Source organism: Muntiacus reevesi, chromosome 9 (assembly GCF_963930625.1).
Source record: "Muntiacus reevesi chromosome 9, mMunRee1.1, whole genome shotgun sequence".
Lineage (NCBI taxonomy): Eukaryota > Metazoa > Chordata > Mammalia > Artiodactyla > Cervidae > Muntiacus > Muntiacus reevesi.
Window position 1 is genome coordinate 14,577,284 of NC_089257.1, and position 12,774 is coordinate 14,590,057.

At 46.3% G+C, this 12,774-nt stretch overlaps 1 protein-coding gene across 1 annotated transcript in view; it reads right to left on the reverse strand.

Annotated features, from left to right (window-relative positions):
• The window catches only part of PTPRJ (protein tyrosine phosphatase receptor type J), a 167,689-nt gene that overhangs the window by 21,660 nt on the left and 133,255 nt on the right, over positions 1-12,774 (reverse strand). The window contains exons 9-12 of the mRNA XM_065944266.1: positions 8,878-9,135; positions 7,402-7,677; positions 4,742-5,032; positions 1,142-1,273 (exon numbers count right to left, since the gene is read on the reverse strand). Of these exons, the coding sequence (XP_065800338.1) occupies positions 1,142-1,273; positions 4,742-5,032; positions 7,402-7,677; positions 8,878-9,135 (957 nt within the window). The remainder of the gene's footprint in view (positions 1-1,141; positions 1,274-4,741; positions 5,033-7,401; positions 7,678-8,877; positions 9,136-12,774) is intronic.

A 12,774-nucleotide genomic window follows, 5' to 3' on the forward strand; every position in this document is an offset into this window, starting at 1 on the left:
GATTTGCTGAAAACCTTCACAGCAAAATGACTAGGTGTTTGAAACAGACTCAAAACAAAAGACAGAGAGTGAGATCTCAACATCTCTTTTTGAAATTAAGCCACAGGTTGATGACACCAGCGAATCCCTTGTCTTCCCGGATGCCCACTGCCCTGACAGTGGGTTTGATCTCCGTCTTCCTTGGGGAGAAGAGGACAGAATCACAGGCTGCAAGCCTGGACAGGGACAGCACTGCATTGTTCACAGTTAAAGAATCACCAAAAAGCCAAGCCTGTCACTGTTCCGTTTTCTGGTCAAGTCATGTAACTTGCAGGAGATTAGTTCCCAAACTGGGACTGAACCCAGGCACATGGCCTTGAAAGCTCAGAGTCCTAACCACTGGGCCCTCGGGGGAGTTTCAGAGCTCAGCCCTTTAGGCCAAGCCGTGAACAAAGCACCCAGACCCACCCATCCTCGAAGCTTGCCCTTCTTACTTCCAAGCAATGTAATAGAGCCCTTTAAGGAAAGGCAGCGTTTAATCCACCTCCTCTCTCAGTTATGGCGATGCTCTTTGCCAGTTCCCACTGCAAATGCAAATTTTTTTTTGTTTTCTTCCAAGAAAAAGTCACCCTTTGAGGATCATTTGGGGGGGTGGGTGTGTGTGTGCACGCACGTATGTGCATGTGTGTGTGCACGTGGGCAAGAGACAAAATTGGTTAAAACTACTAATCTGCCAGCTAAAAGGCTCTGTGTTGTAAAAGAGATGAAAAGCCTAGATTAGAGGTAAGCAAGTCAAGTCCAAGGGCCACATCCAGCCTGCCACCCATTTTTGGTAAATTCTGGAATAGTCACTCTCGCTCTTTCTGTATTTTATATGGTTTCTTTCACACTACAACTGCAAAGTTGAACAGCTGAGAAGGAGACTGCAGAGCCTGCGAGATTTAAAACGGTTTGCCGTCTGGCCCTTTACAGAAAGTCTGTCAACTTCTGACTGAGCTCATCAGAATTACACCCGCCCATCCCCACGTGAGTGCCAGCGTGTGGGCCGCAGTGTCAAACCCGACGTGCATCTGTCTCACTAACGTGCCTCGGTGGGCACGCAAGTGGCGCCCGGTCACACCATCGCCCACCAGTTACAGAACCCATAAGGGCCCCTCCTTACCATCCACAGTGGTGAGAACCAGCGCGTAGGCTTGGATAGGTCCATGGCTGGCTTCGAACCCGCTGAACTTGACCTTCACCGAATTGTGACTGACAGATGTGATATTAGGGGACCCATCTGGAAGAGGGGGGTCTGAAACAGGACAACACAAAACACGATCACTCAACATTTAAAACCAAAGAAGGGACAAAATTATTAAGGAGAGGATTTGCTATCGTGCCCCCTCAAGCTCCCCCCCGGTTCTGGGCGCTGCGTGTTGGGCTCACGCAAAGCAAATCCAGAAGCAAAGGGCGAGGAAGGGAGCTGGTGGGGACAGAGATGGTGGGTCCTCGGGGAGCCTGCCTAGCTGACAAGGACCCCTTCAGTGGGTCCAGCCACGTTCCCAAGGGGGCCTCCTGGCAAGCTCGCTTCTAGAAGGCAACGTGTCTTTCCTATTTTCCACCAATCCTTCCTGACCCAGAAAGGCCAGGTTGCTTATCCTGAGAAGGACGGCCAGAGGAGGAGAGTGGGCCAGAGACTGTGTAGGTGGAATGTCCAGGTGGGGACCTGGGAGCCGGAATCGGCCCCCGGACTGGTCGGGCGGCTGAGAACAGTGACGGAGCAGGTTCCCAGAGGGAAGCAAAGACGACGTGGAGAGAAGACGCTTCCTCCTGAGACCTGACTGCAGTCCTGCTCTGTGCCCTTCACACCAAAGTCCTCATGGTTCTCTAGGGATGGTTTAAAACTCCGCTAGAGAAACCCAGCCGACCCGCATCCTGGAAATCAGAAAAGCCCACACGGAAACATTCTGAGAGTGGCCTTCAAAATCTCGTGCCTCAGCGTCCTGAGCTAAGCTCATAAAGCCACTCTCTGAACTGACGCAAAAGGAGAGAAAAGCTGAATTAAAGATGACCCCTCTCCTCATACACACTCTCTATCTAAGTCTGTCTCCCACATACAGTGTGAGTGTCTTTGCTAGTTTAATCAAGGGAGACTCAGAAAAGTGAACTCCAAAAAGACAAAGCTCACAGCCCAATTCTCCAAACATACACTGCCCAATATGGCAGCCACTGAAAGGGCAACCCTCTCCAGGATTCTCGCCGGGGAAATTCCAGGGACAGAAGAGTCTGGCGGGCTACCGTCCACGGGGTCGCAAGAGTCAGACGTGACTGAGCGACTATACAATAAACCACTCTGAGAAGTAACTGGTTCAACTTTGGATGTACAGCATCTCATTAATAACTTGTGTGTGTGTCTGTATGTGTGGTTAGTTGCTCAGTCGTATCCGACTCTGCGACCCCATGGACTGTTGCCCACCAGGCTTTCTGTCCATGGGGATTCTCCAGGCAAGAATACTGGACTGGGTTTCCATGCCTTCCTCCAGGGGATCTTTCCCAACCCAGGGATCGAACCCAGGTCTCCTGCATTGCAGGTAGCTTCTTTACCAATTGAGCTACCAGGGAAGCCCCATTAATAACTTATTTTATACAAATTAAATGAAGCTAAATGCTGAAATGATAACATTTTTAATATACTGGGTTAAATAAAATGTGATCAAAACTCATTTGGGGGACTTCCCTGGCAGTCCAGTGGTCCACGCTTCCTGTGCAGCGGTTCAACCCCTGGACAGGGAAATAAGATCCCATACGCCACATAGAGCAGAAAAAAAAAAAAAAAACTTCATCTCAGCTACTGTTTTTAGTTTCTTAATGTGGTGCCTAGAAAATTTTTTATTATACAAGAGGCTCATACGGTTTCCTATTGGAAGGCACAGCTCTAAAGCATCCTCGGGCAACCTCGCAAGAAAATGACAGTGGTGGCCACTTGGAGGCGCTGTCCCGACGTCTTGGCGTCAGGGCCTCATCAGACACTGGGACACCTGCTCCCACTCCGCCCACAGCTCTTTGCCTTCCAGCCGGCCAGCAAGGGGTCCTCAGCTCCCTGCCCCAAGACAGCATACCCACCTCCCAGCCTGGAAATTCCTTCCTTCTCAGTGCCTTTCTCAGTTCTACACTCAAGGGGCCCTGCCTGCCTGCACTGGGACGATCCCCTGGAGAAGGAAATGACAACCCACTCCAGTATTCCTGCCTGGGAAATCCCATGGACAGAGGAGCCTGGAGCACTACGGCCCAGGGGGTTGCAAGAGAATCAGACACAACTGAGCAACTCAACAACAACATGGGAACATTCCCTAGGAGGAATCTCTTGTGAATGATCCCAAAACAGCTGGGGAGTTTGTTGACCCAGATTCTAGCGAAATGTGAATCTTGACTGAGTATCTGATAATAGTTTTTTTTAAAAAAAAAAAGATTGTTGGGAGGTCCCTGGTGACCTAGTGGTGAGGATTTAGCGCTTTCACTGCCATAACCTGGATTCAAATCCTGATCAGGGAACTGAGATTCCACAAGTTGTGCAGCATGGCCAAAAAAAAAAAGGGGTCATTAAATTGTTTAATGTAATGGTAACAGGAACGCCAAAGAATTGATGCTTTTGAACTGCGGTGTTGGAGACTTCTTGAGAGTCCCTTGGACAGCAAGGAGATCCAACCAGTCCATCCTAAAGGAAATTAGTCCTGAATCTTCATTGGAAGCACTGATGCTGAGGCTGAAACTCCAATACTTTGGCCACCTGATGCAAAGAACTGACTCATTTGAAAAGACCCTGATGCTGGGAAAGATTGAAAGCAGGAGGAGAAGGGGATGACAGAGGATGAAATGGTTGGATGGCATCCCTGACTCAATGCACATGAGTCTGGGTAAACTCTGGGAGTTGGTGATGAACAGGGGGCCTGGCGTGCTGCAGTCCACGGGGTAGCAAAGAGTCAGACACAACTGAGCAACTGAACTGAACAATAATGTAGTTATGTTTGAAAGAAAGGGAAAAGGAGTCCCTCTCTTGCATCAATACATGTGGAAAACATACAAATAAAATTATAGAATAACCAGGACCGGTCTCAGAGAAATCCAATAAGAGTGGGGAGGATATAAATGAAACAAGATTGCTCAAATGCCCAGAAATGGTCACCTGAGTGATGATGGTACGTGGGTCCCATTACACTGTCCTTTGCTTTCATGTCTATTTGAACATTTCCATAAAAATGCTTTGTTTTAATGCAGTAGAAGAACTTACCACTTAAAAGAATATGTGGCAACAAATTGTTGCATAAAACAAAGGCAACTTTTGGAATGTAAAAGATAATTCTCACTCACTATATTTCTATAGATTATACAGTTTCTATGCCTCCTTTGTGGTTAGGCTGGTAAAGAATTCGCCATAATGTGGGAGACCTGGGTTTGATGTCTGGACTGGGAAGATCCCCTGGAGAAGGGAAAGGCTACCCACTCCAGTATTCTGGCCTGGAGAATTCCATGGACTGTATAGTCCATGGGGTCGCAAAGAGTCGGACATGACTGAGCGACTTTCACTCACTCACTATAGTTTCTATAGACTATACAGACTAGATTTCTATAGAACTGGGTTAACAAAACCCAACAAAAACAAATATTTTGGATAAATTTGTTTAGAAACAGGTTTCTAGGCTACACTTGGCAGAGCCTCTGGGTCAGTTTTCCAGGAGTGATCAAATGACCTGCAGGCTACCCTGCCCTCCAGGGAACCCACCTGTGATGCCAGAGAGGCAGGTGTTTTGGGCAGGCGGTGCCTTCTTGTTACAGGACCAGGTAGCGATGTTGACATCATACAACGTAGAAAAATTCAAATGTGTGACTTCCGTCCTGAACTCAGAGTCATTCTTCGAGGAGCAGCCCCCCAGGATCGTTGTATTTTTCCAGTATCCATGGCTGATCTCCAGCTCAAAGCCCGTGTTGGTGCCTAAAGGGCAGGCCCACTTAAGGACCAAGGTGGCCTTCTTGGGGACTGCTTCACAGTGGAAGGAGGCCACCGGCTCAGGGTCTGCAAGGCAAGCACAGCACATCATGAGATTCTTGGATGTTTGCCTTTGCAAACACTTAAACCTGGGATGCCTGGCCCATTGGTGATGAGGAGACAGCAGTGGGGAATGGCAGAAGAGGCAGAGGCTGACCTTGAACCGGGCCTTACTGAACTGTGTGACCTCGGGTCAGTCCCCCAACCACTCTAAGCCCCAGCTGCAGGACTATCTGAGGATTAAATGAAACGGTGGCCGTCAGGCTCCAGGCTGGAAGAGCACAAGGGCCCATGAGACATGGCTACCATACGCTGGGAGTGGTAGCAATTTCTCCACCTGCGTCCCCTCATCTTGGCACCCTCTTGACCATCCTTCTGAAACAGGCAGGGTTAACACTGTCCCATTTTGCAGTTGAATCAACTGAGACTTAGAGAGATTAAGTAATTTGCTCAAATGACATGGCTGGCCAGTGGCAAAGCAAAACTGGATCTTGGGTTTTCTAAATCCAAGTCCAGGGTGTTTTCTACACACAACAAGGCTGAATAATCAATAGTAAATGGTACCAGTTTCTTCATCTTTAATATGGGGTGTTATTTGTCTCTACCCATTTGAGGGCCAGTAGCATATTATTCGGGCTTCCCTGGTAGCTCAGCGGTAAAGAATCTGCCTGCTATGCAGGAGACCCGGGTTCAATCCCAGGGTCGGAAAGATCCCCTGGAGGAGGACTTGGCCACTCACTCCAGCACACTTGCCTGGAAAATCCCATGGACAGAGGAGCCTGGCAGGCTGCAGTCCACGGGGTCTCACAGAATTAGACACAACCAAAGTCGACTAAGCAGGAGCGGCAGGATTTTATTAAGTGTCAACAAAAAACCGACAAAAATGGAAAACTCTTTCAGATCCCAGTGGGGCCTCCAAAAATAAATAGATGGAAAACTCTGTGTTAATGTACTGGGGGCGGGGATATTATCATGACTTGAACGTTGCAGTGTTTTAAAGCAGAAAACGTTTTACAGAGTCACCCAGCACAGCGCCCACACTCTCCACCTGAGGCCTGGAAGGACAACCTGCCCCATACAGTCCCCCTCCCACACTCCTGTCCATCCACCCCTCACTGATAAATGCTCACAGATATCTTTCTCTTGCTATACAGGAAACCATGACTGCAGCTAAGATAAATATTAGCAATGGAAGCCACCCAAAGATCAGAGTTTAGAACCGGTGAATGGAGTTTGAGTTAACACGGGAGGCTCAGAGCTGCCAGCATCTCTTTTGCCACTCCATGAGAAAGGTCAGAGGTCATCGAGGTCCCAGCCGCTACACTACCAGGGAGGCTGATCTGCTGAGATCCCTGCCCCACTTCCAGATCAGCCTGAACACACTTGAAGGGCTTAGTCTAAGGAAGAAAGAAGCAGGTGCAAAGGTGATAGGGGATAAGATGGCACACAGGTCCAGAGGGATAAAGGCCCCGCCATCAGAACTGTGAGCAGAAGGGCTCACAGCTGCTCACCAAACATCCCCCCACTCGCTCTCTGAAAGCTCCTCAGTTAAACACAGGGCTCTTCTCTTTAAACAATCACACGATCACACGTTTTGCATTGAGAGATAAGGATCAAGAAAAGTGAAAACGCTGAGCGTCCCCGTTTAACTATATCCTTTCTGTCTTCTTCAGGGTAATAGCCAGACTATGAGCTGCAAGCCCTGACATCAGCCGTGCCCGGGCCCCTCACCCCGTGGGCCTCACCTCCTCCCCTCCCCCTCTTGCTCCCGAGGCTCCACCTCTGCCATCCTGACCTCCTGCTCTTCCTCCAGCACAGCAGGCCCACTCCAGGCCTGGGACCTCGGCACCGCAGCGGGGCTTCCCGTCTCTCCTGTCCACGTGACCGGCTTCACTTCCTGAAAGTCTTTGCTCAAGTCACCTTTTCGACAAAGCCTTCCCCAAGATAAACATCTCATCCCTCCTATTCTTTTAACTTCTCTTTCCTTAGCAGTAATCATCACCTAATAACTTATGTGTCTTGCTTATCATGTCTTCCCCCACCAGAACGAACGTTTCAGAAAGGCAGGGACTCGCCTGTGTCCTCTGACAGTACCTGACACACGGTGAATGCTCGGTACATACCTGTTGAAGGGATACACAACGAGGGCAGCAAGACAGCACTAATGACATAATAGGGTGCTCACACACCACACAAAAGCTAGCCAACTAGAGGGGCTTCCCTGGTGGTCCACTGCAGGGGGGAAAGGTCCTACCCCTGGTTGGAAAACTAAGATGCCATGGTGGTCGGCAAAACAACAAAAAAAAATTAATCAACTAGAGTTTACTGCAAGGACCTATGATCCTTGCATCAGCATGATACAAGAAGGAATCCAAGAGGCCCCTGAGACTACTCACCTGTACAGAATGACTGCCTGCTGGGTGCAGATGAGTTGACATTCTCCACCTGTGTGAGGATCTCTACAGTGTAGGAGGTACCAGGTATTAAATTGGTGACCGTAGCATGGGTAACGCCGATGCCTGTGACTATTGGCGTGGCCTTGCTGGAACTTCCATCCTGCCCAATAAGAAGGTGGTAGGTATAGTTCGAAGAGGCTTTATCAACATTCTCCCAATTTAAGGTTGCTGCTGTGGTGTTGGTACTTATCTCAATGCTGGACACCATGCTGGGCCCTTAAGTTTTAGGGGAAAAAAAAAAAGGATAGATTAACTTGAGCCATTTTATTGACTGCATCTAAAAATAGCCCAGAAATTTTTTTTTCTTTTTTTTTTTTCCATTAAATTTGATATAAAAACAGCCTGGCTCCTTTGGGTAAAGAATAAATAAAGCTAATACTTGCTGGGATCAAAAAAGAGAAGGCTTCCCCAAAGAGACATTTTTTTTTTTTTTTTAAATATTATTTTATTAGTTGGAGGCCAATCACTTCACAACATTTCAGTGGGTTTTGTCATACATTGACATGAATCAGCCATATAGTTACACGTATTCCCCATCCCGATCCCCCCTCCCACCTCCCTCTCCACCCGACTCCTCAGGGTCCTCCCAGTGCACCAGGCCCGAGCACTTGACTCAGGCATCCCACCTGGGCTGGTGGTCTGTTTCACCATAGATAATATACATGCTGTTCTTTCAAAACATCCCACCCTCACGTTCTCCCCCAGAGTTCAAAAGTCTGTTCTGTACTTCTGTGTCTCTTTTTCTGTTTTGCATATAGGGTTATCGCTACCATCTATCTAAATTCCGTATATATGTGTTAGTATACTGTAATGTTCTTTATCTTTCTGGCTTACTTCACTCTGCCAAAGAGACATTTAGAAAATAATTATACAGACTAAAACTCAAAAGAATTGAAGCTTTTCAGACTTTTTAATACTTTATCTGAAATCTATTTTCAAGATGTAATTTCCTACTTGTTTTTGAAATATGATTGATGAAACAAAAATATACAAAAAAGACATTATACACTTCCATCTCTACCATATATTTAGGTCAAATATTAGCAGGGCATGTCCCTCACTGGTGCATGCCAAACTGCCTCCTTGGGCAGCATCTTCCACGCCAACATGACCCGGTGACCCTCCTCTGGTCCATACTCCCAAGGAATGAATGAAGAGTGATGCTTCCCACGCTTATGGGATGCTTTTCTGCTTCGGAAGACAATCCCAAGTTCACACGGCTCCGCACCAGGGCCGCGAGGGCAGGGCAGAATGCTGGCTGAGCCCGATGTCTTCTGCTTACTCGGTTTCACATTCTACCCGGAGCCCAGAAACACAAGGGCCTCTTAACTCATCACTGAACCCATGCTTATTTCCCCTCCTCCAGGTGAAAGTCTGGGAAAATGCTTCCTTGGGAGGGTGTCCTAAAACACTTACGTGTGTACTGTACAATGGAGTTGGCTATCCCCTGGACAGAGTTCACTTTGGGGGTGACTGTGATCTTATGTAAGGTGCCCGGGGTCAGGCCGTGGAGAGCGATCCCTCTGTGAGGACTGGTTTCCAGACGAGAGCCGTTTATGGATTGTATTTCTACGCTATAGGTGTACCCAGAAGCATTGTCTGCATTCTGCCACTCCAACTGCATTTCGGTTGTGGTGACGTTAACCACACGGATGTCAAACACTGCACTGGGGTCTGGTCAGAGGAAAGGAAGAAAAAGGGAAATCTGTTAATGACCATCGTAATGTCCAGCTTTATTCTAAAGTATCAGTCAGGAGAACTTGCTCCTCTGTCATCAAATGAGTTCCCAAAGCGCAAACTCTAACACTTCGGTGAGAAACAGTTTCTTTAGAGAATGTGGGCTCTTCTACAACACCGATGAATCTACCAACCTATCCTATCAGTTCTCTGGCCTTTTGCTTTTGTCATTGACACATCCCCTTGGTTTGGAGGTGGCTGGGAGGGGGTCTTCTCGAGTGGAAACCATGCTCAGTTTTCCTAATCTGAGTGCCAGTGACCAGATGTGTTCAGTTTGTAAAGATGCATCAAATTATGCACTTAGGGTGTGTGTGAAATTTCAGTGTATGTATTATATCTCAGCAAAGTTTTTTAAAAACCTCGGAAGAAAAAGTCTTTCTATAACATAGGCAGACATACTGGAGAGAAAAACTGAAATGGAGAGCTGATACTACGTGGGGGCACTTGAGGCTGGAGTGACGGAGGCGGAAGGGCACACATCCCCTCATCCCCACAGCGGGGTCAGAAGTGAACCTACCCAGAGTGCTCCGGGCCCTGCACTCAGACCATCTCACCTCCACACACTGGACCAGCGGCAATAATGTAATTGCACAGAATCTTTTTTTTTTTTAAGATTTTTTTACGTGGGCCATCTTTATAGTCTTCATTGCGGTAGTAAAATAAACAGTGCAATAGTTATCATCTGAACCATTTGTAAGCCTACAACTCAGCAGCGTTAATTACACTCACAATGTGGTATCACCATCATCACTGTCTAAACACAAAGTGTTTCATGATGCCCAGCACAAACTCTGCTCCCATGAAACAAGAACTTCTCGTTCTTCCCTTCTCCCCACTCCTCTATTCTATCTTCTGTCTCTATGAATGTGCCAATTCTAGGCACCTCACATAAGTGGATTTCCATGGTAGTTGTTCTTCTATGTCGGGCTTTTTTCACCTAGCGTAATGCTTTCAAGGTTTATTTACACTGTAGCATGTCTCGGTACATCATTCCTTTTATGGCTAAATAATACTCTATTGCGGGACTTCCCTGGTGGCTCAAGAATCCACCTGCAATGCAGGAGACGCAGGTTCGATCCCTGGGACAGGAAGATACCCTGCAGGAGGAAAGAGCAACCCACTCTAGTATTCTCACCTGCAGGATCCCATGGACAGAGGAGGCTGGTGGACTATAGCCCATGGGGGTCACAAGAGAGTCGGGCACAGCTTAGCAACTAAATAACAACTATTCTATTATATGGATATAGCACATTTCATCTGCTGATGGACACTTGACTGCCTCCACCTTTTAGCTATTGTCAATCATGCTACTATGAATGTTGGTATAGAGAAATAAGTCCAAGTCCCTGATTTTAGTTCTTTTAGAAATACGTATACACGTAAGAGTGGAATTGCTGGGTCATCCAGCACTTGCTTCCCTTTTTCAAAATTGCCCTTAATGCTGTTACATTGATTCTCCCCCAATAACAGCAAACATTGGTCAATAATAGAATTGGTAATGTCCTAAGAGCCTAGTGCCTTATTATAACTCTTCTTGAGTTCCATTCATTGGGACAATTATAGGCAATAGTACAAGAGATGCCTTCTCCTTACGAATAGTCCTAAATTACTTTTGCAGTTGCTCCATATTGAAGTGCAGTCCACACTGTGGTTAAGACCTCCGTCTTCAAAGTCAGACAGAGCCCAGCTCACTACCTTGTCACCCTGGGCCAGTCACTTAAGGTCACAGAGTCCCCATTTCCTACTCTATAACATAGAGACGATAATAGTACCTACCTCATAGAGTTGTGTTCAAAAGGTTTAAATACAAAGGCTGAGAGCCCAGCACTTTGTAGACCCCCAGTACATAATGTTATTATTGCATCAAATCCTGGGCATTGGCAAGTCACACAATATCAAAGAGACCCAAATTGTGATCCCCTTACCATTAGCTACATCCTCAAAAGAAGAGAAAAAATATATATGTTGATACTATAACCTGATCTCAAAAGTCTAATCTGAAAATCAGACTTGAAAAGGAATTATGCACTTCATCTGCGGGATGCGTTTTAGCAGCTCCCTTATTTTGGAAGTAGATCTTCCAAATAACCATCAATGCTTAACCCAACGGAGTTGAGAAAACCCACCCAAGAGGAATCTCAAGAGCCCAACTGACTTCACACACGGCTCATGCAATCAGTCTCATTTCTTTACTCTATCCTTCTGTAGAAAGGATTTCAACTCCCCCACAATCCAAGATCGAGGATACTGGATATTCTCCACGCTTTCCCAAAAATTTCATTTCAAATTTCAAAGGTAACAATAAGGAATAATGAACTGTTTTCATGAAATACGTTTATCAACATCAATCAGCCTCATAGAACTAACAAGACCATTGCATCACAATATTGTTCATGAAAGGCTGTCAATGATCTACCTGTCCAACAACAGGTAAGTGGTCAAACAATTTATAATACATCCAGACCAGCAGTCTGGACCCCTTTACCGTCTGAAAAATTATCAAGGCTCTCAGAGAATTTTTATTTATTTAGGTTATATATATGTATGCTGTAACAGAACATTTTTAATGAGGAAATGCTTAAAACATAAGAATACAAAAGCATACATTCCATGAGCCAACAGAAAAATGATGCCATCCCATGTCACACTGCATCTGGAAAACTCCATTGTACACTTATCATGAGAGATTGAGAGTGAAAAAGCCAAATAGTATTCTAGTAGTATTATGATAATAATACCTCACAGACTCCCTTGAAAGAGTCTAGGGCAACCCCCAGAGATCCCTGGACCACACTTTGAGAACCACTGATCTAACCAAGGGGTTAGCAAACTTTTTCTATATGGACCATGGAACAAATACCCTAGGTTTTGCAGGCCATGTATTCTCTGTTGCAACTATTTGTTTCTAGCACGAAAGAAGTCATAGACTTTATATAAAGAAATGAGCATGGCTGTGCTCAAATAAAGCTTTACTTATAAAAAAAAACAGACAGTGAGCCAGATTTGACCCATGGACCATTATTATCTGCTGACTCCTGATTTGGACACCAGAATGCCAGGCAGGTATTAAAATTAATCTGCAGGAATATTTATGCTGATAGGGAAGAAGAGTCATAATAAACTTGAATAGAAAAAAAGCAGATTTTAAACAACACATGTAGAGGATTTTAATACCTGTTAAAATATATATACACCTTTATATATCTTAAAATTCTAGAAGAGCAGTCCCCAACCTTTTTGGCACCAGGGACTGGTTTCATGGAAGACATTTTTCCACAGACAGGGTAGAGGGGTGGTTTGGGGATGATTTCCATAAAGAGCACGCAACCTACATCCCTCGCATGCGCAGTTCACGGGAGGGTTCACACTCCTATGAGAATCTAATGCCGTGGCCGATCTGACAGGAGGTGGAGTTCAGGCAGTAAATGTGAGCGATGGGACGTGACTCCTTCACCCACCACTCACCTCCTTCTGTGCAGCCTGGTTCCAACAGGCCACAGATATGACCAGCCTGTGGCCCAGGGGTTGGGGACCCCTGTTCTAAAATATCACGCATCAAAAGCTATTAGTGATTAT